This window comes from Schistocerca americana, chromosome 1 (genome assembly GCF_021461395.2).
Source record: "Schistocerca americana isolate TAMUIC-IGC-003095 chromosome 1, iqSchAmer2.1, whole genome shotgun sequence".
NCBI lineage: Eukaryota > Metazoa > Arthropoda > Insecta > Orthoptera > Acrididae > Schistocerca > Schistocerca americana.
This window is the reverse complement of record NC_060119.1, coordinates 787,716,855-787,739,265: the sequence shown is the minus strand read 5'-3', so window position 1 is coordinate 787,739,265 and position 22,411 is coordinate 787,716,855. Positions and strand designations below refer to the sequence as shown.

The window sequence follows — 22,411 nt, the reverse complement described above, 5'->3', positions numbered from 1 at the left end:
GTTTTTGGTTGTTTCAGATGCAAAAAAGACTGCTTCCTCACACTATGAGAACTACAAGTGTGAACTGCTCTGCCATCTAGTGAGGGAAAGTTAAAATATGTATGCAGTAGCTTCCTCTGTTGAGTAGAAGTTGAACTAACACAAAAAACGTATTTTGAGAAAAGTGTGGCTTTGGGCTATATCATTCTCGCCCCTTCAATTATTCAGTCCTCTGGCCAAACAGAGAGAGATTATGCATACAATTGAGGAACATTCTACTGCAACTATAGCTAGTGAAAGCCAGAATCTAGCCTTCCACTACCACAGATCTATTACTGGGACTAATGTTCAAACAACAAAAAGGGTTATAATTGCCACTTCTCCATATGGAAACTGAATTTCACACTATCTATGATTTGAAATACAATACCCAATCATTTACAACAACTTGCGGCACCTCATATGGGCAGCTAAATGTCCTTCCTCATTCTAATCACTAATATCTGGAATAGAAAAGACTTGGAGGTGGGCTTTTCCAATAATGCTTCCTGAGACTATGGAAAGACCATACATGATTGTGTCATTTTTCTAGTTGTTTCCCTGACTAGCTGCAGAGGAAAGATCTTAGGAGCTGATGGTCAAACATCACCCTGTCTCAGTTCTCAATGGAGCATTGTAATGTCATGATAGTTGTCCACATTTAGCATTTTCCTAGGTTTTTCTAAATCATTTAATCAAATGCTAGGATGTTTCCTCTGAAAATGACATGACTGACTTTTTTCACATCCTTCTCAAATCTAAGCTATTACTCTGACTCTAATGGCTTCAACATTGACGTTACATTGAAGTCTCTCTCTCTCTTTGTTTGTTTGTTTTTTTTTTTTTTTTTTTTTTTTTTTTTTTTTTTTTTTTTTTTTTTTTTTTTTTTTTTTATCAAGACATTGAACAGGCACTTCCAGTGTAGAATCAGGAGAACCAATCTGTCCACTGATAACAGTTACACTTGCTTTCATACACAGGCATCATCTAGTATCTTCCTTGGTCCTGAGAAGGCCTTTGATTGTACTTGGAGGCTTAATATCCCCGGACAGCTCCAACATAGGGTGGTTCTCTGAATGGATTGCATTCTTCATACAGATCTTCCAGTCTGTGCTACTTCAGATATCAACTTAGGGAACTTCTACCATATCATATTGAACAGGATGGTAGTGTACCACCATAAGGATGCTCATCAGGATTTACAAATTTGCCATTGCATTTAAGAAGATTGTGGTGGCATCAAGCACCAGTATCAAAACTGGCAAACTTATTGACGGCAGCAACTATGGACATGGTTTACCTGTAGCTTAAGTTCATGATCTTTGATTCACTATAGTTCAATTCTTTTATCTTGGCGGCTCGCGCATGCCCGCCCAGACGCGGGAGATTGCTGCGTTGCCAGTTGCACACGACACATGCCCCAATAGAAGCAGCACCACAGTATAGCATAGTTCGCAAGCTTACATTTAGGAGGAAGCGCACAGTTCATGAATTAAAGCCACCATGGCCGCATCAACCCTTTCGCTGCTACGAAGACGTGCTCCCTGCAATCCGCGCCATGCACGATTTTGTCACTGCACTGCTCGCCTGTGCAGACACATCATGTTCCGACTGCTATGACACCCTTATCATTCGATTCCACAAAATCTATTTGGCCCAAAAATTTGATTTTTACACATCTTCTTGACTGATACCTTCCCCCCATAAATGACTTAATTTTGTTTCGATGTTCAACGCAGTTATTATGCAGCATTAAATATAGTAAACCATTGCACGAAATTTTGAAGAGTTTGCAGAGGTAAAAGTCCATAGAGTATACTTTCCGTATGGTCGATTTTAGTTGCCACAATGTTGAGAATGAAATGTGGACAAGATACCTAAATTTCATATTAAATTTACTGTGTAACAATATCTCATGCTTTACTAAGACACTCGTACATTTGAGTCAGCTTAAGGAAATCTCCATCACCTGACAATGCTTTTGACAGGTTTCAGCCATGAAGCACGAATGACTTTGGGCAAAAATGATAGCCTTCAAAGAGCTATTAAGAGGCTTTGCCATAGAGATGTTTACAAAACTGTGTTGGAGATACATGAAGGAGCTGCACCCATGGTACAGAAACTGTCCGGGATATTACACCACAAACACACTTCATTTTTTGTTTTCATTTCTAATAGAAAATTGGTAAAATAAATACATGGGCAATTCCAGGTCTGTCAGCTAGTATGTAACTTCCTGGAAGATTTAAACTTCATGCTGGACTGGGACACAAACCCAGGACCTTTGCCTTTTGTAGGCAAGTGCTGTGCCAACTGAGCTACCCAAGCATGACTTGCAATCCATCCTCACAGCTTTACTTCCACTTGTACCTCATCTCCTACCTTCCACATTTCACAGAAGTTCTCCCATAAAACGTGCAGCATTAGATCTCCTGGAAGATAGGCTACTGCAGACATATGGCTTAGCCCCAGCCAGAATGAGTGAATTAAAACTTCATGTATGATGTGGCATTTTTTCATGCATCTCAGTTTATGATGTCATATCTCTTGAGCTATGTGACTTACAATGATATATTTGTGCAGGTACATTTGATGGCATGTGTAGACACTGTCTGCAAAATGTGTTGCAAATAGAGTTAGTGGCAAAGAAGTATAAAACTTAAATATTGTGCACAATGGAAACGTTTTCATGCATCTCAATTCATTATGGCAACATATCTTCTGAACTCAGCGTTTCACCAATTTTGTAGGTGCACTTAGCAGCATATGTGGATACTATCTGCAAAATTTATTGTGAATAGAGTTAGTAGCACAGAAGTAATAAATTTAAATGTCATATGTGGTTTTTTGCACATCTCATTGTTTATCTTCAGGAATATAATAAGTAGGTGGTTCTCGGCTCACCAGAGATTGTTCTCTAAGAATATTAGATATGTGCACGAAGTCTGGTTAAAACCAACCCAGTGGTTTAGGAGGAGATTTGGAAATTACACACACACACACACACACACACACACACACACACACACACCACTTTTATAATATGTATTGATTGTTAATAAATGTCTATAAATGTTTTCAAATGTTTAAACAATGGAAACCTCAGGCTGGAATATCAACAATATAAGGGAAACACAGACTGCTGCTCATTGTTAAGGAGTTGCAGAAAGGTACAACAAAAAGACAGTTACACATCAACATTCAGCCAAAGTCCATCCTGATAGCTGACTGGTCAGCATGATGGATTGCCATCCTACGGGCCCAGGTTCGATTCCCGGCTGGGTCAGGGTTTTTCTCCGCTCAGGGACTAGGTCTTGTGGTGTCTTCATCATCATTTCATCCTCATCTGGCACGCAGATCACACACTGTGGTGTTGAATGTAATTAAGACCTGCACCAAGGCGGCCGGACCTACATCGCAAGGGGCCTCCTGGCCAATGATGTCAAACGCTCATTTCCATTTCCATTCAGCCAAAGCCTCCTTCAGGTAAGAAAACATACACACATTCATTCACACAACCAAGTACACCTGATGCACACATGATCACCACCTCCAGCAGCTCAGACTGGAAAGCAGCTGAGAAACAGCAAAGTACCCTTTTGGGGAGAGACGAGCCCTGTCTGGCAGAGCATATAAGGACCAGACTACCAACAGATGCTGCATTGGCAGGCTGTGGTTGAGTATGGTTGGCAGGACAAAGGTGGTGGGGGGGGGGGGGGGGGGGAGGGGGGAGAAAAATGAAATGAGTAGAGAAGGGGAAAGGTGGACAGATATGTTGGCAGAGGGCATCGCACAAAGAGGGTGAGGGGATGAGAATATGAAGGAGGAGAGAGGGCAGAAGAGGTGGAAACTGGGAAGAAGGGTATGGGGACATTAGGTTACTGAACATTGAGGCCAGGATAATTTCAGGAACTGAGGATGCCTTGTAAGGATAACTTCCATCTGAGCAGTTCAGAACAGCTGGTGGTGGGCGGTAGGATCCAGATGACTAAGGTAGTGAAGCAGCCATTGAAATCAAGCATGTTCTTTTCAGCTGCATGTTCTGCCAAAGGGTGGTCTACTTTGCTCTTGGCCACAATTTGACGGTGGCTGTTCCTCCTGGAGGACAGCTGGTTGATATTCAAGCCAGTATAAAAAGCTGTGCAATGGTAGCAGCAGAGCTGGTGTGTGACATGGCTGCTTTCAAAGATGGCCCAGCCTCTGATGAGGTATCAGTACTTGAATAGGAAGTGTTGGGTGGGTAGATCGCAGTTCATGCATCAGGGACTTCCACAAGAATGTGGTCCCTATAGCAAGGGGTTGGGACTGGGAGTGCCATAAGATGGATTAGGAAGTTGTGAAGGTTGAATGGGATACCACTTTAGGAGGGATGGGAAGTATCTTGGGTAGGATGGCCCCCATTCCAGGGCATGGTTATTAGTAATCAAAGCCCTGACAAAGGATGAAGTTCAGTTTTTTTCCAGTACAGGGTGGTATTAGGTGTTGAGAGGATTGGGTGTGTGTGGGGAAATGGAAGAGATCTGTTTTCAGAATAGGTCTGGGGGATAGCACCCATCTGTGAAGGCCTTGATGAGACGCTCAGCATACTGGGTAAGGAAGTTCTTGAAACTGCAGATACACCATCCCCAGGTGGCCAGGTGTATGGGAGGAATTTTTTGGCACTGAAGGGATGACAGTTGTTGAAATGCAGGTACTGTTTGATTGTTGGTGGATTTTATGAGGACAGAGGTGTGGATGAAGCCATCAGAGAAGAGGAGGTCAACATCCAGGAAATTGGCACACTGGGTTGAGGAGGACCAAGTGAAGTGAATGGGAGAAAAAGTGTTGAGGTTGTGAAGGAATCAGGTTATGGTGTCTGGCTCTGGATCATGCCTATGACATCCCACTCCCCCACACATGACCCCTAAAATCCATGAACAACCCCAGTCACTCCATTGTAGCTAGTTATTGTGCCCCCATTGAAAGAATTTCGGCCCTCATTGACCGTCACCTCCAACCAACTGCCTGGAATTTATTCTCTCACAACAAAGATATCAACCACTTTCTTCACCAACTCTCTACCATCCCTCACACATTTACTTCCTGGATCCCTACTCATCACTGTTGACGCCACATCCCTATACATCAACATCCCTCATGTCCATGGTCTCACCGCTATTGAACATGATCTACACCAATGCCATTCAGACTCAAAACCTGCTACCTCATTCCTCATACATCTTACTTTGTCCTAACTCATAAGTACTTCTCCTTTGAAGAGATGTTATACTAGCAAATTCACGGCACACCTATAAGTACACACATGGCACCCTCCTATACCAACTTGTTTATGGGCCATCTGCAGCAAACCTTCAATGCCAAACTCTAAAATGGCTCAGGTTCAGTGATGATATCTTCACAATCTGGACTCAGGGCCAACACATCCTGTCATCATTCATTCACAATCTCAACACTTTCTCTCTAGCTGCACCTGGTCCACCTCAACTCAGTGTGCCTCCTTCCTGAACACTGACATCCTCCTCCCTGATGGCTCCATCCACACCTCTGTCCATATCAAACCCACCAACCACCAATATCTTCTGCATTTCGAAATCTGTCATCTTTTCCACACCAAAAAAATCCCTCTCTTACAGCCTGGCCACCCGGAGACAGACAAGCACTAGCCCTCAGACCTAGTCCACAAACAGATCTCCCATGCCATCTTGCCACATGTACCCAATCCTCTCACCATCCCCAAGAACCAGCAAGAAAGGAATGCTCCCTTTGTTACCCAATACCAACCCGAACTGGAACAACTCAACCACATCTTTTGCCAGGGCTTTATATACCTGTCATCGTGCCCTAAAATGAAGGACATCCTTCCTGAGATCCTTCCCACCCCTCCTAAAGTGGTGTTCCATCACCCACCCAACTTCCACAACATCCTAATCCATCCCTAAGCCACACCCAATCCTAAACCCTTGCCACAAGGATCATTTCGCTGTGGAATACCTAAGTGCACGACCTGCCCAATCCATCCACCCAGCACTTCCTATTCTGGTCCTATTACAGGTTTATCCTACCTCATCAGAAAGCAGCCCTGTCATAAAACCAGTTTTGCCGCAATCATTACACAGCTTTTTATATTGATACAACTACCAACCAGCTCTCCACCAGGGTGGACAGCCACTGCCAAACTGTCGACAAGAGCAAAGTACATCATGCAGCTGAACAGAACATTCTTGATTTCAATGGCAGCTTCACCACGTGGGCCATCGGGATCATCCCCTACACCATCAGCTTTTCTGAAATGTGTAGAGGGGAACTATCCTTACAACACATTCTATACCCTCGAAATTGTCCTGAGCTCAACCAATGGGATCCGGTTATATCACCCTCATCCCTGTTCTCATCGTCTCACCATCTTCATGTCCCGCCCTCTGCCAACGCACCTGCTCATCTTCCCCCTCCCTGCTCCTCACCTTTTCTCACCTCTACCCTGCACATGATGGTAGTCTACTTCCTGCAGGGTCCACCAGACAGCACTCCTCTCTTCCCCTATCTGTGCCCTTCCCCGTCTCCTCCAAACTGCTGATTCCATTCTACTGACAGTTGCTTTCCAGCCCAAGCAGCTGAGGATGTCAATCATGTGGGCATAAGGTGAGCTTGTGTGTGTGTGTCCATTCTGAATAAGGCTTTCTGCCAAAAGCTAATGTGTAATTGTCTTTTCATTGTGCCTGCCTGCAATTCAATGTGTCATCTTTATGGTGAGTAACAATCTCTCTTTACTTATACTGTTGATTCTCCAAATATTTATGAATTTTTCACTATCTGCTATTCATAATAAATCTACTTCATTCACACATGGTTACAAACATAACCTAAGTTAAGATTAGAAAATTCAAGTTTTAGCGAAGCCAACTTATGATGGAGACACTGAAAGAAACCTCAACAGTAAATCAATGGCTATATGTATGAATTTGTGCAAACAATGAATAATACCACTGAATTATAAAAAAATATTTCATTCTTCTCCTGTAGACAATTCTGAGTTCCATCTTTTGTGTCTCTTCTGTTTAATGTTATTTAGAAAGTAATACACTGATACAAACAGACCAAATTATTACTTCAGCTACCTTAAGCAGATTATCAACTCAATCACACTATTATCTTAAAACTTTTGACTCAGTTCTGTACAATTTCCTTCCATTATAGGATATCAATCCTCGAACAGGTACTAGGCTAGATTGTCCAAGACCTCCTGACAAGTGGACTGTAGATGATGTTGACTACCCCGATCCACAACAGATGTCACCTCGTTTCCTGCCACGACGCTGTAGAGCTGATTCAACTCCAGGTACTAGCAAATTCCAGCATTACACCAAGTCTCAAAATAAAAATATTCTTATCTTGTTTGTTTTCATTTGTAGCTTATCATGTGCGAGTGTGATGAATTTAATTAGCATGTTTCTTAATCTATTACTGACACACACAAAATCAATATGCATCTAACAGGTAATGATTTCAAGAATCAAAATGAAGTATCACGCTTTCATGCAACATAATACTCCATAGCCACTTTAAACAGAGAAAGTTTAAATAGAATTCTTTTTAATTATTGGTCATAGCTCTACACACCTTGTGACACTTATGTGGACTTGTTGTAACAAAAAATTAGTTATGTAATACATTGGAAAATAAAAAATTACACAAATGAATAACACATTAGTCAAAATTCTATCAATACATACCAATATAATGTTTGTGAACATAATAGCCTAATGACAGAAACCCACACTGAAAGTCTGGATGTTACCTTCCTGTAGCATGAACTAAGAGAACTCAGTTGCAAGAGCAACATACATAAATACACTACTGGCCATTAAAATTGCTACACCACAAAGATGACACGCTACAGACGCAAAATTTTACCGACATGAAGAAGATGCTGTGATATGCAAATGATTAGCTTTTCAGAGCATTCACACAAGGCTGGCGCTGGTGGAGACACCTACAATGTGCTGACATGAGGAAAGTTTCCAACCGATTTCTCATACACAAACAGTAGTTGACCAGTGTTGCCTGGTGAAACGTTGTTGTGATGCCTCGTGTAAAGAGGAGAAATGTGTACCATCATGTTTCCGACTCTGATAAAGGTCAGATTGTAGCCTATCGCGATTACGGTTTATCGTATTGCGACTTTGCTGTTCGCATTGTTCAAGATCCAGTGACTGTTAGCAGAATATGGAATCGGTGGGTTCAGGAGGGCAATACGGACGCCGTGTTGGATCCCAATGGCCTCGTTTCACTAGCAATCAAAATGACAGACATCTTATCTGCATGGCTGTAATGGATCGTGCAGCCATGTCTCGATCCCTGACTCAATAGATTTGCAAGACAACAACCATCTGCACAAACAGTTCGATGATTTTTGTAGCAGCAGAGACTATCAGCTCTGAGACCATGGCTGCGGTTACCCTTGACGCAGCATCACAGACAGGAGTGCCTGCGATGGTGTACTCAACAATGAACCTGGGTGCACGAATGGCAAAACGTCATTTTTTCGGATGAATCCATGCTCTGTTTACAGCATCATGATGGTCGCGTCCATGTTTGTCGACATTGCGGTGAACGCACATTGGAAGCATGTATTCATCATCACCATACTGGGATATCATCCGGCGTGATGGTATGGGGTGCCATTGGTTACACATCTCGGTCACCTCTTGTTCGCATTGACAGCACTTTGAACAGTGGATGTTACATTTCAGATGTGTTATGACCTGTGGCTCTACCCTTCATTCGATCCCTGTGAAACCCTACATTTCAGCAGGATAATGCATGTTCGCATGTTCCAGGTCCTGTACAGGCCTTTCTGGATACAGAAAACGTTTGACTGCTGCCCTGGCCAGCACATTCTCCAGATCTCTCACCAATTGAAAATGTCTGGTCAATGGTGGCCAAGCAACTGGCTCATCACAACATGCCAGTCACTACTCTTGATGAACTGTGGTATCATGTTGGAGCTGCAAGGGCAGCTGTACCTGTACACATCATCCAAGCTCTGTTTGACTCAATGCCCAGGCGAGTCAAGGCTGTTATTACGGCCAGAGGTGGCTGTTCTGGGTACTGATTTCTCAAAATCTATGCACCCAAATTGCGTGAAAATGTAATCACATATCTGTTCTAGTATAATATATTTGACCAATGAATACCCGTTTATCATCTGCATTTCTTCTTGGTGTAGCAGTTTTAATGGCCAGTAGTGTAGTATGCTAACATCCATAACAGGACTATGAATCTAGTATGCAATGGATTTAAATACTAGCCTAACAACTCAAGATTTCATATGAAGACTCCAGTACACAAACCCAATTGCCAAATACTGAACTTTTTCCTTTTTTACATTTAATTAATAGAACAGGTAATCGTATTCAGCTTAATTAGGAAAAAAAAAAACCACACAAACTATACAGTATCTGTGGCCAACACTTTACCTGTGAACATTCCACTGTGATGGAACTAATAATAAATGAACTGGGAGAAGTTAGAAAGAGTGGATTGAGTGTTAAAGAATGACCCAGCTCATGTCGTAATAGACAGAAAGTACGTGCATTTTGACTCTGACACAGAAAAAAAGTACATTGCTCACTGAAAATGTTATGCAAGTTTTACTGGAGTGTGTTTTCCAGTTTTTATATCAAAAAGTGTACAGCTAGAATTTCAGTTGCAGACAGTTCACATTTAGACTCAAATGGTTTCAGTTTATTCAATTAATGTCACAACTGTTAAATGAAAATTCATTTGGTATCCTGTTTTTATGACTCTTTACTGCAATAACTAGTCATAGACAGCGAAAAAATTCATTTGCATAGTACTCTTCAAAGCGTGACACTGACCACTTTGCCACTGATTTCATAACTTATTTTATTTTCATGCTTGTCATTTGTCCATGATTGCAAATGATCATAAGCCTCTCAGAATATGACCTCCTTCTGCTGTCCAGTAGAACAACACCTCTGTGTTTACGTCCCACCCAACACCTCATATTCCCTCACTATCTGTCTTTGTTTCCACCCTTCTTCCATCTCTGTGACACCTCCTTCTTACCTTACCATTTTATCTCTGTGCACCCACACCCACTCAGCAGAACATAATTTACGCATTTACAACCCACTCAGTACTTGACATTTGTCTCCTACTTCTCTTACCATGTTAACTTTGGGCACACACTCACACCTATTCATCTGTTTCATTCTTAAGAATTTAAAATATTTCCTAGTATTTTCTTTTTTCTTTATTCTTCCTTCTATCCCTTGATCTTCTTTAAAGGCAATGATATAACACCTGTTTATTAGTCTCCACTCTTTTGTATTTTTCCTCCATAATTTGTCTATCACTCCAGTTTAATTTCGGCATATCAATTATTTCTGCACTAACTGTTCAACAGCATCCCCAGTCGTAATGCCTTCCCTTTTATGAAATGGTTCATTTAAATTTGGATCTGGTATGCCACATTTGTTTGTATTCATTTCTTCAGATGACATGTTAATGTCCACAATCCGTAAATCAAAAAGTTATTTCTTTTATCACAACCTCAGTCCCACACTGAATCTCCAAGCTTCCTCTCATTTTTTACTATAACCACTGTTACATTAAAAATGAGTGGACATTCCAATTTTGAAAAAGAAGAAAATGTATTGTATATGTAAACATAAATAATATTTTTCATGAACAGCATACTCATTGTTATTATGTAATTTGTTTGTTATTAGACACCTTCGAGGCACAGTTTCTGAGAGTGCTGAACAAAGTCAACCATACAATTGAACGTAATGAACTTCGTCTGGCTGAGCAAGAGAGAAGAGACACCACAGAAATTGAATGGAAACAAGTAGCCCTCGTTTGTGATCGTTTTCTTCTTTGGGTCTTCCTGCTCACAACAGCTGTAACTACCACTGTTATATTGTGTGGTTCTCCATATGGGCCATGATGCTTCTACTGGTTGTGTGCAAATAAGTCCAGTACCATAAAAGTAAAGGGAGAAATGTGCACTCAAGGGCAAGAAGTTCCTATGTGAAATGTCAGAAATCAGGAGTGAACTGAAAGTGTTTTTTCACTTATTAGTGAAACAGTTATAAAATGGAGATAAACTGTGACAAGGAGAATGTCAATTTTATCTTAATTTGTAATAAGAGTACATGAAATGATCATAAAAATTTCTGTTACTGTCAAGTGTTTATATTGTCCCCATGCCAAGTACAATGATGAAAAATGTGAATTTTCAGAGTGTCCTGGAACTATTTTAAAGTGTGCTGATTCCAAAGTGGAAAACTGTGAACACTCTGTTTCCACAAAAGTGATGAAGTCAACATCTAGTCAAGGCTAGATATTACCAATATCAAAACAATGATTTTTTTAGCTTATTTGCCATTTTCACATTGAAAAAAAAAGATTGTATTCAAATGTTGTATGATTAATGCTACTCTATTATTGCAAGAGAGTAGCTAGGATGAAATTTTGTAACACTATATCAATTTAAATTAACTTTGTACAAAACAAAGAGACTTCTAAACTTGTATTTAGCTTTGAAGAAAAATGCTCAATTGACAGTGATTAAAACGAACTTTGTAAATAAATTAATAATTTCTGTAGATATGTTTCAAAATTGTGTGTGTCATATGAGATATGTATGCAATATTTGTGAATACAGCATGAGTGAATTGTAATCTGAATGGAAAAAATATTAAGTAACATGCATAAAATACATAACACTGACATGCTGCTCAAAATTAAATGCTTTTTGTTGTGCCAAGCTCACCAAAATAAAATACCAAAAAACTATTTTACCTTTTCTTTCTTTTTGTATCAAACTACAGTGCACAATTATAAAATACTCAGAGTTCTGGACACAATTTGCACCTTTCATATACTAAAATAATTATAAATGAAGCAAAATAAAAAACACATTATTTGAGAAGCAAAGCTACACATGAGATAGATACAAGGCCAAATCTAATACTTTTACAGTTGTGGATTAATTGTTTAGAACTTAAGACCATTGTATTGTATTGTATGTTAACCGGGGACCTAGAAATGATGGAGAGGCTCCGTCCCCACCGCAGCCGCGGTAGTCCACTACCTCACGGCGACTACTTCAGTCCACTTCACCCCTCCACCGCCCCACACCGAACCCAGGGTTATTGTGTGGTTCAGCCTCCCGTGGAGCCCCCCAGGGAACGTCTCACACCATACGAGTATAGCCCCTATGTTTGCGCGGTAGAGTAATGGTGGTGTATGCATACATGGAGAACTTGTTTGCGCAGCAATCGCCGACATAGTGTAAGTAGGCAGAATAGGGGGAACGAGCCTGCATTTGCCAAAAAACCATGCACAGACTGGCCGGTTCATCGGACCTCGACTCAGGTCTGCCAGGCAGATTCGTGCCAGGGACCAGGTGCTCCTTCCTGCCCGGAAAGTCGTGCGTTAGACCGCACGGCGAACCGGGTGGGCACTTAAGACCATAGTTGTATCCAGCACTGCTCCCCACAGATCTAAAAAGGTGCAGATTTTGAGAGACATGCCAGGTCTAAATATGAATGTATTGCATAAATATGTGTACACTGAGGTGACAAAAGTCATGGAATAGCAACATGCACTTATACGGATGGTGACAGTATTATCTACATGAGGTATTAAAGGGCAGTGGGCTGGTGGATATATGTAAAAAGGTTTCTGGCATGATTGTGGCCACACAACGAGAATTAACAGACTTTAAATGCAGAATGAAATCTGGAGCTAGATGCATTGGACATACCATTTTGGAAATTATTAGGGAATTTAATATTCTGAGGTCTAGTGGTGTCAAGAGTGTGCCACAAATACCATATTTCAGTCATTACCTCTCACCACAGATAACACAGTGGCTGATGGCCTTCACTTAATGACTGAGAGTGGCACAGTTTGCATAGAGTTGTCATTGCTAACAGGCAAGCAACACTGTGTGAAATAACTGCAAAGATCAATTTGAGCATACACCAAACATATCCATGGTAGATTGTGGCAAAATTTGGCATTAATGGTCTGTGGCAGCAGAAGACTGAGTGGAATGACTTTGCTAACAGCATGACATCACCTACAGTGCCTTTTCTGGGCTTGTGACCACATTGGTTAGATCCTAGACAACTGCAAAACCATGGCCCGGCCAAATGGTAGTTGTAGCTAAATATGTAGGACATTCCATTCTGGAAACTGTTAGGGAATTCAATGTTCTGAGATCCACAGTGTCAAAAGTGTCGTGAGAAGTCCAAATTTCAGGCATTACCTCTCACCACAGACAATGCAGTGGCTGACATCTTTCACTTAATGACCGAGAGCTTTGGCATTTACATGGAGTTGTCAGTACTAACAGACAAGCAACACTGCATGAAATAACCACAGAATCAATTTCAGACATATTATGAAAGTATCCATTACAACAGTGCCATGAAGTTGTGGTGAAATTTGGTGTTAATGGGCTATGGCAGCAGATGACCCAAGCAACTGCCTTTGCTAATAGCATGACATCACCTGCAGCCCCTCTCCGGGACTTGTGACCATATCTACTGGACCCTAGACATCTGTAAAACTATAGCCTGGTCAGATGAGTGCCACTTTCAGTTGGTAGTAGCTGAAGGTAGGGTTCCAGAGTGGTGCAGATCACATGAAGCCATGGACCCAAGTTGTCAACAAGGCACTGTGTAAGCTGGTTGTGGTTCCATAATGATGTTATCTGTGTTTACATGGAATGGACTTGGTCCTCCGGTCTAACTGAACTGACCATTGACTGGAAATGGTTCTTTTCAGCCACCTGGGGTCCATTTGCATCCATTCATGAATTTCATATTCCCAAAAAAATAATGGAATTTTTATGGATGACAACATACCATGTCACTGGGCCACAATTGTTCATAATTGGTTTGAGGAATATTCTGGACAGTTTGAGCAAATGATTGGCCACCCAGATTGCCTGACATGAATCCCTCAAACATTTATGGGATCCAATTGAGAGGTCAGTATGTACACACAGTCCTGCACTGGCAAGACTTTTGCAGTTATGGACAGCTATAGAGGCAGCATGGCTCAGTATTTCTGCAGGGAACTTAAAATGACCTGTTGAGTCCATTTCATATTGGGCTGCTGCACTACACCAGGTAAAAGGAGGTCTGACATGATATTAGGAGTGTCCCATGACTTCTGTCACTTCAGTGTGTAAACAAATATTGACTTTTCTGATGAATCATTTCCCAAGTATTCTTAATGTTTTATACTACTGATAGGATACTTATAGAAGGAGGTTAATTTACTCATTCATAATCGAGAAAGGTCTTAGGGATGTGGAATGAGTTACAGCACATAGTAACATGATGGGCAGCCATTATAAACTAATTCTGGAGGATGTACTAACAATTAAGAATCATTGCTTACAATTTGCTTTAATCTGAACATGGTTTAGTTATAGGTAACTTGCGTAAGTATTTCTAAAAGCAGGATAGTGCTGCATACTACAGTCTCGCATGAAATATGTTCTGTGCTATACAAGTAATCTAATCCTATGTAGCCCATAAAAAAGGACCTCCTCAATCACTTCTAATTACCATTATTGCAAAAGTACCTGCAATTTTTTTTAAACAAAGGACAATTAAAACTGCTAAATAAATAACATGAAACAAGAACTATGAGAGCCACTCACTATGGACTTCTTTACCAGGCAGTAAATACTCTGAAGTGCCAAAGAATTTGGTATAGGCATGTGTATTCAAATGCAGAGATATGTAAACAGGCAGAATATGGCACTGCAGTCAGCAATGCCTATATAAGACAACTATCTGGCACAGGTGTTAGATTGGTCACTACAGTGCAGGTTATCAAGATTTAAGTGAGTTTGAATATGGTGTTATAGTCAGCACATGAGTGATGAGACACACAATCTCCGAGGTAGTGATGAAATAGGGATTTTCCTGTACGACCATTTCACAAGTGTACCACAAATATCAGGAATCCGGTAAAATATCAAATCTCTGACACTGCTGTGGCCGGAAAAAGATCCTGCAAAAACGAGACAAATGACGACTGAAGAGAATCATTCAGCATGATAGAAGTGCAACTCTTCCACAAATTTCTGTAGATTTCAATGCTGGGCCATCAACAAGTATCAGCATGTGAACCATTCAAAGAAACTTCATTGACATGGGCTTTCGCAGCCAAAGACCCACTTGTGTACCCTTGATGACTGCTCGACACAAAGCTTTATGCCTTGTCTGGACATGTCAACACCAGCATTGGACTGCTGATGACTGGAAACATGTTGCCTGGTCAGACAAGTCTCATTTCAAATTGTATCAAGCAGATGGATGTGTACGGGTGTGGAGAAATCTCATGAATCCATGGACCCTGCATGTCAGCAGGGGACTGTTCAAGCTCACGAAGACTCTATAATGGTGCGGGGCATGTGCAGCTGGAGTGATATGGGACTCCTGATATGTCTAGATATGACTCTGATAGGTGACATGAACATAAGCATCCTGTCTGATCACCTGCATCCATTAATGTCCGATGAGCATTCCAATGGACTCGGGCAATTCCACCACAACAATGTGACACCCCGCACATACAGAATTGCTACAGAGTGGCTCCAGGAACACTCTTCTGAGTTTAAACACTGCTGCTGGCCACCAGACTCACCAGATATGGACATTATTGAGCATACCTGGGATACCTTGCAACATGCTGTTCAGAAGAGACCTCCACCCCCTCGTACTCTTACAGATTTATGGACAGCCCTGCACGATTCATGGTGTCAGTTCCCTCCAGCACTACTTCAGACATTAGTGGAGTAATGCTACGTCATGTTGCACCACTTCTGCATGCTCGTGGGGGCCCTACACGATATTAGTCAGGTGTACCATTTTCTTTGACTCTTCAGTATATTTGACTGTGACATATCTCTAAATTACAAAAGAATACATTAATATGGAAAGTCTGTTGTTTCACTATAATATTTTCTAAATGTTTTCTTGGCATAGGGTATTGCAGCCATAATAAATTGTTTAAATTAAGTTATCCTTCAAGTCTGGCTCTAAAATTTTTATTTCAGTGTGCTATCTGGAAATTTTGAGTATAATATCTTTTTCAAGTGAGTGCCTCGGAATTTATTTACATTCATTTGACAGACAGCATTGTCTGATGGCATAATTTATTGGGTTCAGCTCACACGCAAGGCCTGAAGGCTTCAGAGTGGGGATGACAGGTGTGTGGTGAGGCCACCAGTGGGGATAGCATGCAGAAATGATGGAGAGGTATCTTAAACAGCTGCCCCTTCAGCTGCCACTTTCGCTGCTCCCTAGCTTAGTATTAGGTACCATACTAGCAGAAATGCACCTTAGCTGAGTGGAGTGGTCAATGTAGATGGCTGCCATAGTGAGAACCCGTGTTTGATTCCCAGGACTACCAAGGATTTTTCCTTGGTACTAAGACTGGTATGGGGTGCACTCAGCCTCATGATGCCAATTTAGGAGCCACTTGACTAAACAGTAGTGGTTCCACAGTCAGAAAGTCTGCAAAATGGCTGGGAGAGCAGTGTGCTGACTACATGCTCCTACATACCACACCTGCATATCACAAGGCAGAGGATGACACAGCAGCTGATTGACATCCCTTGGGCCTTCAACACTTGAATAAGGAGTTTGGTTTATTATTATTATTATTACCCCAATGACCTTGCCCCTTGCTACAGTGGCAATACCAATTCCCCTCAGATGACCAAAGTTACGTGCTGTCAGGCTTGGCTACCACTTAGATGGATGACCCACAGGGTCTGCCAAGTGCTGTTGACAAATGGCTTGCACTCAGCCCTTCTGAGGCCAGTGAGGAGCTCATTGATCAAGAAGTAGTGTCTTTGGTCATGAAAACTGACAATTGCTGGGAGTGCAGTGTGTTGACCACATACCATTCCATATTCACACCCACTGATGCCTATTGGCTGAAGATGACACTGAGGCCAGTCAGTACCATTGGGCCTTCCAGGGCGAATTTGGACAGAGCTTTTTCTTTGTTTTACGTACTACTTTATCTTATGAACAATATAGAAGACATAACCAATTACAATGAACACACAAACCATAATTACAAATTATATTTATGAGTTTAATGTTGTAGCTTTGTTGTTTATATCTGATGCATCGTTTTTCTTATGTTGGTGAGGTTCAGTTGTACCTACATGATGGGTCTCTATTCCCACTGTTTTTATTATACACTCCAACTCTAGTATCAATCACAAATCTTCCACAATGACTGTCCTGGTGTTTCTCAAATAATCTGCTTAAGATATTGATTATAGCATTAACAGTTTATGTACCTCTGAGGAAACCTCATAGTGTAACAGACTATTCACTACATCTAACTTTCATTTTTTTGTTCTCTGTTGTGTTTGCTATGGTTCCTGACTACATATGAAATGTGATTTATTTATATCATTAAATATCGTTCTAAATCATCAGATTTGATGTAAAGGAGACATTTCAGTATTTACATTATCATTCCAGTATATAAAAGTATATACTGGACATATATAATTCCCTTGTACATACTTTGAAACTATCCTCAATTAATTCTTCAGTAGGCCCGCATCTCGTGGTCGTGCGGTAGCGTTCTCGCTTCCCACGCCCGGGTTCCCGGGTTCGATTCCCGGCGGGGTCAGGGATTTTCTCTGCCTCGTGATGGCTGGGTGTTGTGTGCTGTCCTTAGGTTAGTTAGGTTTAGGTAGTTCTAAGTTCTAGGGGACTGATGACCATAGATGTTAAGTCCCATAGTGCTCAGAGCCATTTGAACCATTTTTAATTCTTCAGTAGAAACACTTTTCCACCATAAGAGTAAAGAGCAATCCATATACTACATTCTACTCAAATTTTTAATCAGGATTAAGCCCTAAGACCTTTACACAGCTTGCTTCTATGATCTGTTCATCATTACAAATTATTTTTATTTTATTCCCTTGTAATTGTTTAGCTATAAAATATATCAGTTTAGTTTAACGTATGAGGTCTGTTCAAAAAATTCTGGAACATTCATAATTTCATAGCACTGGTGTGTTGGAGTGAAATGTGGTTAGCATCCCTGCATGCACCTGTGTTTAATGTGTAAATGCCAGAAGATCTATTGTTGTATGTCACTTAGTTATTGTTCAGTACTGTACTGAGTAGAATATTGTGTTGCACAGTGTGAATTTTGAGATGGGGCATCTGCATTAATTTTCCATGAAACTCAAGAAAACCTTTACAGACACCCACCAAATGATGCAGGAGGCCTATGGTAATGAGTGTTTAAATTGTACTCAGTGTTACGAATGGTTCAAATGATTTAAAAATGGCCAGACAGAAGTTAAAGATGACCCTCATTGAGGATGTCCTTCAATGTCTACCATCAATGCTGACCTCAGGAACATCAACAAAATTGTGTGTGCCTATCAAATACAGACTGTCTCAGAGACTGCAGAAGAGCAAAGCATTCCAGTTTGATCATGCTATGAAATCTTGACACAGCATCTTGGAATGCATTATGTTCCTACAGAGTTCATCCCACAGTCATGAGTCAAAACCAGAAAGACCTTCACCTCACAATCTGTGAAGAGCTTTCGGATTGCGCAAACTAGAATGAGATGCTTCTTAAGAGAGTTATAACTGCTGATGAGACTTGAGTCTATAGTTATGATGTTGAGACCAAGGTTCAATCTTCACAATAGGTCGGAAAAGGTTCTCTAAGACCAAAAAAAGCATAGCATGTGTCAGCTTCCTTTGACTTTGAAGCATTAGTTCATCATGAATTTGTGCCACAGGGACAAACAGCTCATTGATGGTACTTGAAGGACATGTTGCGATAGTTGCAAGAAAATGTGAGAAGGAAATGGCCTGAAATGTGACTCTCACATCACAATAATGCACCCACACATTCATCCCTGTTGGTGCATGACTATTGCACAAAATACAAAATCACTGTGTTGTCTCATACTCCATACTCTCCAAACCTGCCCCCTGTGTACTTTTATTTCCAAAGTTGAAAACACCATTAAAACGACAAAGATTTGCAATTATAGATGAGATAAAAGAAAATTTGCAGGTAGTACTATGTGTCATCCAGCAAAGAGACATACCAAGACTGCTTCTGGAAATGGAAACGGCATTGGGAGCAGTGTATCAATAGTGGAGGAGAGTATTTCAAAGGAGACCATGCACAATAAGTAAAAGGTAAGCATAGAAATATTCAGTGGCCAAAGTTCTGGAATTTTTTGAACAGACCTCATATGCAGTGTGTCATAGCAGTAGTGGTCAATATTCAAGGATATGACAGGAATGATCATCTGAAGCAAAAAAGTCTAGTAAACATGCACTCTAAATACATACCTTAAGAGCCATGAGCACATCTTCATTTCTGATACTGTGGAAAAATATCTTCTACCTCAAGCTCTTTGCCTTCCATACTTTGAGAGATGATAGTATGATCCAAAACAAGAGAAAATTTCCAGTAAACATGGGCTCTGAAGTGCTTACCATAAGCCCTATGAGCATACACCTCTTCTACTAAACAATACTAAACAAGCGCTCATAGGTTTTTTTTTTTTTTTTTTTTTTTTTTTTTTTTTTTTTTTTTTTTTTTTTTTTTTTTAACCACCTCTCAAAATATGGAAAACAAAGAACTTGCAGTAGAAGTTTTTGTCCCAAGTGCTATTAATATTGAGACACAACATTTTATTTGTGATAATACAAGTAAAGGAATACAGAATTATGTTTTTACCTAGTCAACCTATAGTCAACAAAAAACACATCTCATATCTTTTACATTTTGGAACTCCAAAAGGAAGCACAGCTTAGCACAAAAACCATAAGCCATCTAGTAACACATAACTGAAACACTTTTTCCATAGTTCAGCACGTGGATCACATGTAGGTATGAGGAACAGAGCATTGAGCATGTAACAACACTGAAAACATGGTTTTTTTTTTTTTTTTTCAATGACACTTAGAATGTTTTCCATGTCCAGTCTCCATTTATAGAAAGAATTTATAGAAAAGAGAGAGAAGTAAATGTAGTAGGTGAATATGGATTGGGGGTAAGAAATGAAAGAGGAAGCTACCTGATAGAATTTTGCACAGAGCACAACTTAATCATAGCTAACACTTGGATCAATAATCATAAAAGAAGGTTGTATACATGGAATAAGCCTGGAGATATTGACAGGTATCAGATAGATTATAGACAGAGATTTAGGAACCAGGTTTTAAAGTGTAAGACATTTCCAGGGGCAGATGTGGAATCTGACCACAATCTATTGGTTATGAACTATAGATTAAAACTGAAGAAATAGCAAAAAGGTGGGAATTTAAGGAGATGGACCTGGATAAACTGACTAAACCAGAGGTTGTACAGAGTTTCAGGGAGAGCATAAGGGAACAATTGGCAGGAATGGGGGAAAGAAGTACAGTAGAAGAAGAATGGGTAGCTTCGAGGGATGAAGTAGTGAAGGCAGCAGAGGATCAAGTAGGTATAAAGAGGAGGGCTGGTATAAATCCTTGGGTAACAGAAGAAATACTGAATTTAATTGATGAAAGGAGAAAATATAAAAATGGAGTAAATGAAGCAGACAAAAAGGAATACAAACGTCTCAAAAATGAGATCGACAGGGAAAGCAAAATGGCTAAGCAGGGATGGCTAGAGGACAAATGTAAGGATGTAGAGGCTTATCTCACTAGGGGCAAGATAGATACCGCCTACAGGAAAATTAAAGAGACCTTTGGAGAAAAGAAAACCACTTGTATGAATATCAAGAGCTCAGATGGAAACCCAGTTCTAAGCAAAGAAGGGAAAGCAGAAAGGTGGAAGGAGTATATAGAGGGTCTATACTAGGGCGATGTTCTTGAGGACAATATTATGGAAATGGAAGAGGAGGTAGATGACGATGAAATGGGAGATATGATACTGCGTGGAGAGTTTGACACAGCACAGAAAGACCGAAGTCGAAACAAGGCCCCGGGAGTAGACACCATTCCATTAGAACTCCTGATAGCCTTGGGAGAGCCAGCCCTGACAAAACTCTACAATCTGGTGAGCAAGATGTATGATACAGGCGAAATACCATCAGACTTCAAGAAGAATATAATAATTTCAATCCCAAAGAAAGCAGTTGTTGACTGATGTGAAAATTTCCGAACTATCATTTTAATAAGTCACAGCTGCAAAATACTAACATGAATTCTTTACAGACGATTGGAAAAACTGGTAGAACCGACATCTGGGAAGATCAGTTTGGATTCCGTAGAAATGTTGGAAAATTAAAGAGACCTTTGGAGAAAAGAAAACCACTTGTATGAATATCAAGAGCTCAGATGGAAACCCAGTTCTAAGCAAAGAAGGGAAAGCAGAAAGGTGGAAGGAGTATACAGAGGGTCTATACAAGGGCGATGTACTTGAGGACAATATTATGGAAATGGAAGAGGATGTAGATGAAGATGAAAGGGGAGAGATGATACTGCATGAAGAGTTCGACAGAGCACTGAAAGACCTGAGTGAAAAGAAGGCCCCAGGAGTAGACAACATTCCATTAGAACTACTGACAGCCTTGGAAGGGCCTGTCCTGACAAAACTCTACCATCTGGTGAGCAAGATGTATGAGACAGGGGAAATACCCTCAGACTTCAAGAAGAATATAATAATTCCAATCCCAAAGAAAGCGGGTGTTGACAGATGTGAAAATTGCCGAAATATCAGCTTAATAAGTCACAGCTGCAAAATATTAACGCGAATTCTTTACAGACGAATGGAGAAATTAGTAGAAGCTGCCCTCGGGGAAGATCAATTTGGATTCTGTAGAAATATTGGAACACGTGAGGCAATACTGACCCTATGACTTATCTTAGAAGAAAGATAAAGGAAAGGCAAACCTACGTTTCTAGCATTTGTAGACTTAGAGAAAGCTTTTGACAATGTTGGCTGGAATAGTCTCTTTCGAATTCTAAAGGTGGCAGGGGTAAAATACAGGGTGCAAAAGGCTATTTACAATTTGTACAGAAACCAAATGGCAGTTATAAGAGTCGAGGGGCATGAAAAGGAAGCAGTGGTTGGGAAGGGAGTAAGACAGGGTTGTAGCCTCTCCCTGATGTTATTCAATCTGTATATTGAGCAAGCAGTAAAGGAAACAAAAGAAATATTCAGAGTAGGTATTAAAATCCATGGAGAAGAAATAAAAACTTTGAGGTTTGCTGATGACATTGTAATTCTGTCAGAGACATCAAAGGACTTGGAAGAGCAGTTGAACGGAATGGACAGTGTCTTGAAAGGAGGATATAAGACAATCATCAACAAAAGCAAAATGAGGATAATGGAA

General features: G+C 40.6%; 1 protein-coding gene across 1 annotated transcript in view; it reads left to right on the top strand.

Annotated features, from left to right (window-relative positions):
- Positions 1–11,603, top strand: part of LOC124545570 (neuronal acetylcholine receptor subunit alpha-7-like) — a 581,174-nt gene extending 569,571 nt beyond the window's left edge. Inside the window, exons 7-8 of the mRNA XM_047124520.1 lie at positions 7,213–7,354; positions 10,773–11,603. Of these exons, the coding sequence (XP_046980476.1) occupies positions 7,213–7,354; positions 10,773–10,990 (360 nt within the window). The 3' untranslated portion in view covers positions 10,991–11,603. The remainder of the gene's footprint in view (positions 1–7,212; positions 7,355–10,772) is intronic.
- The last annotated feature ends 10,808 nt before the right edge of the window (positions 11,604–22,411 follow it).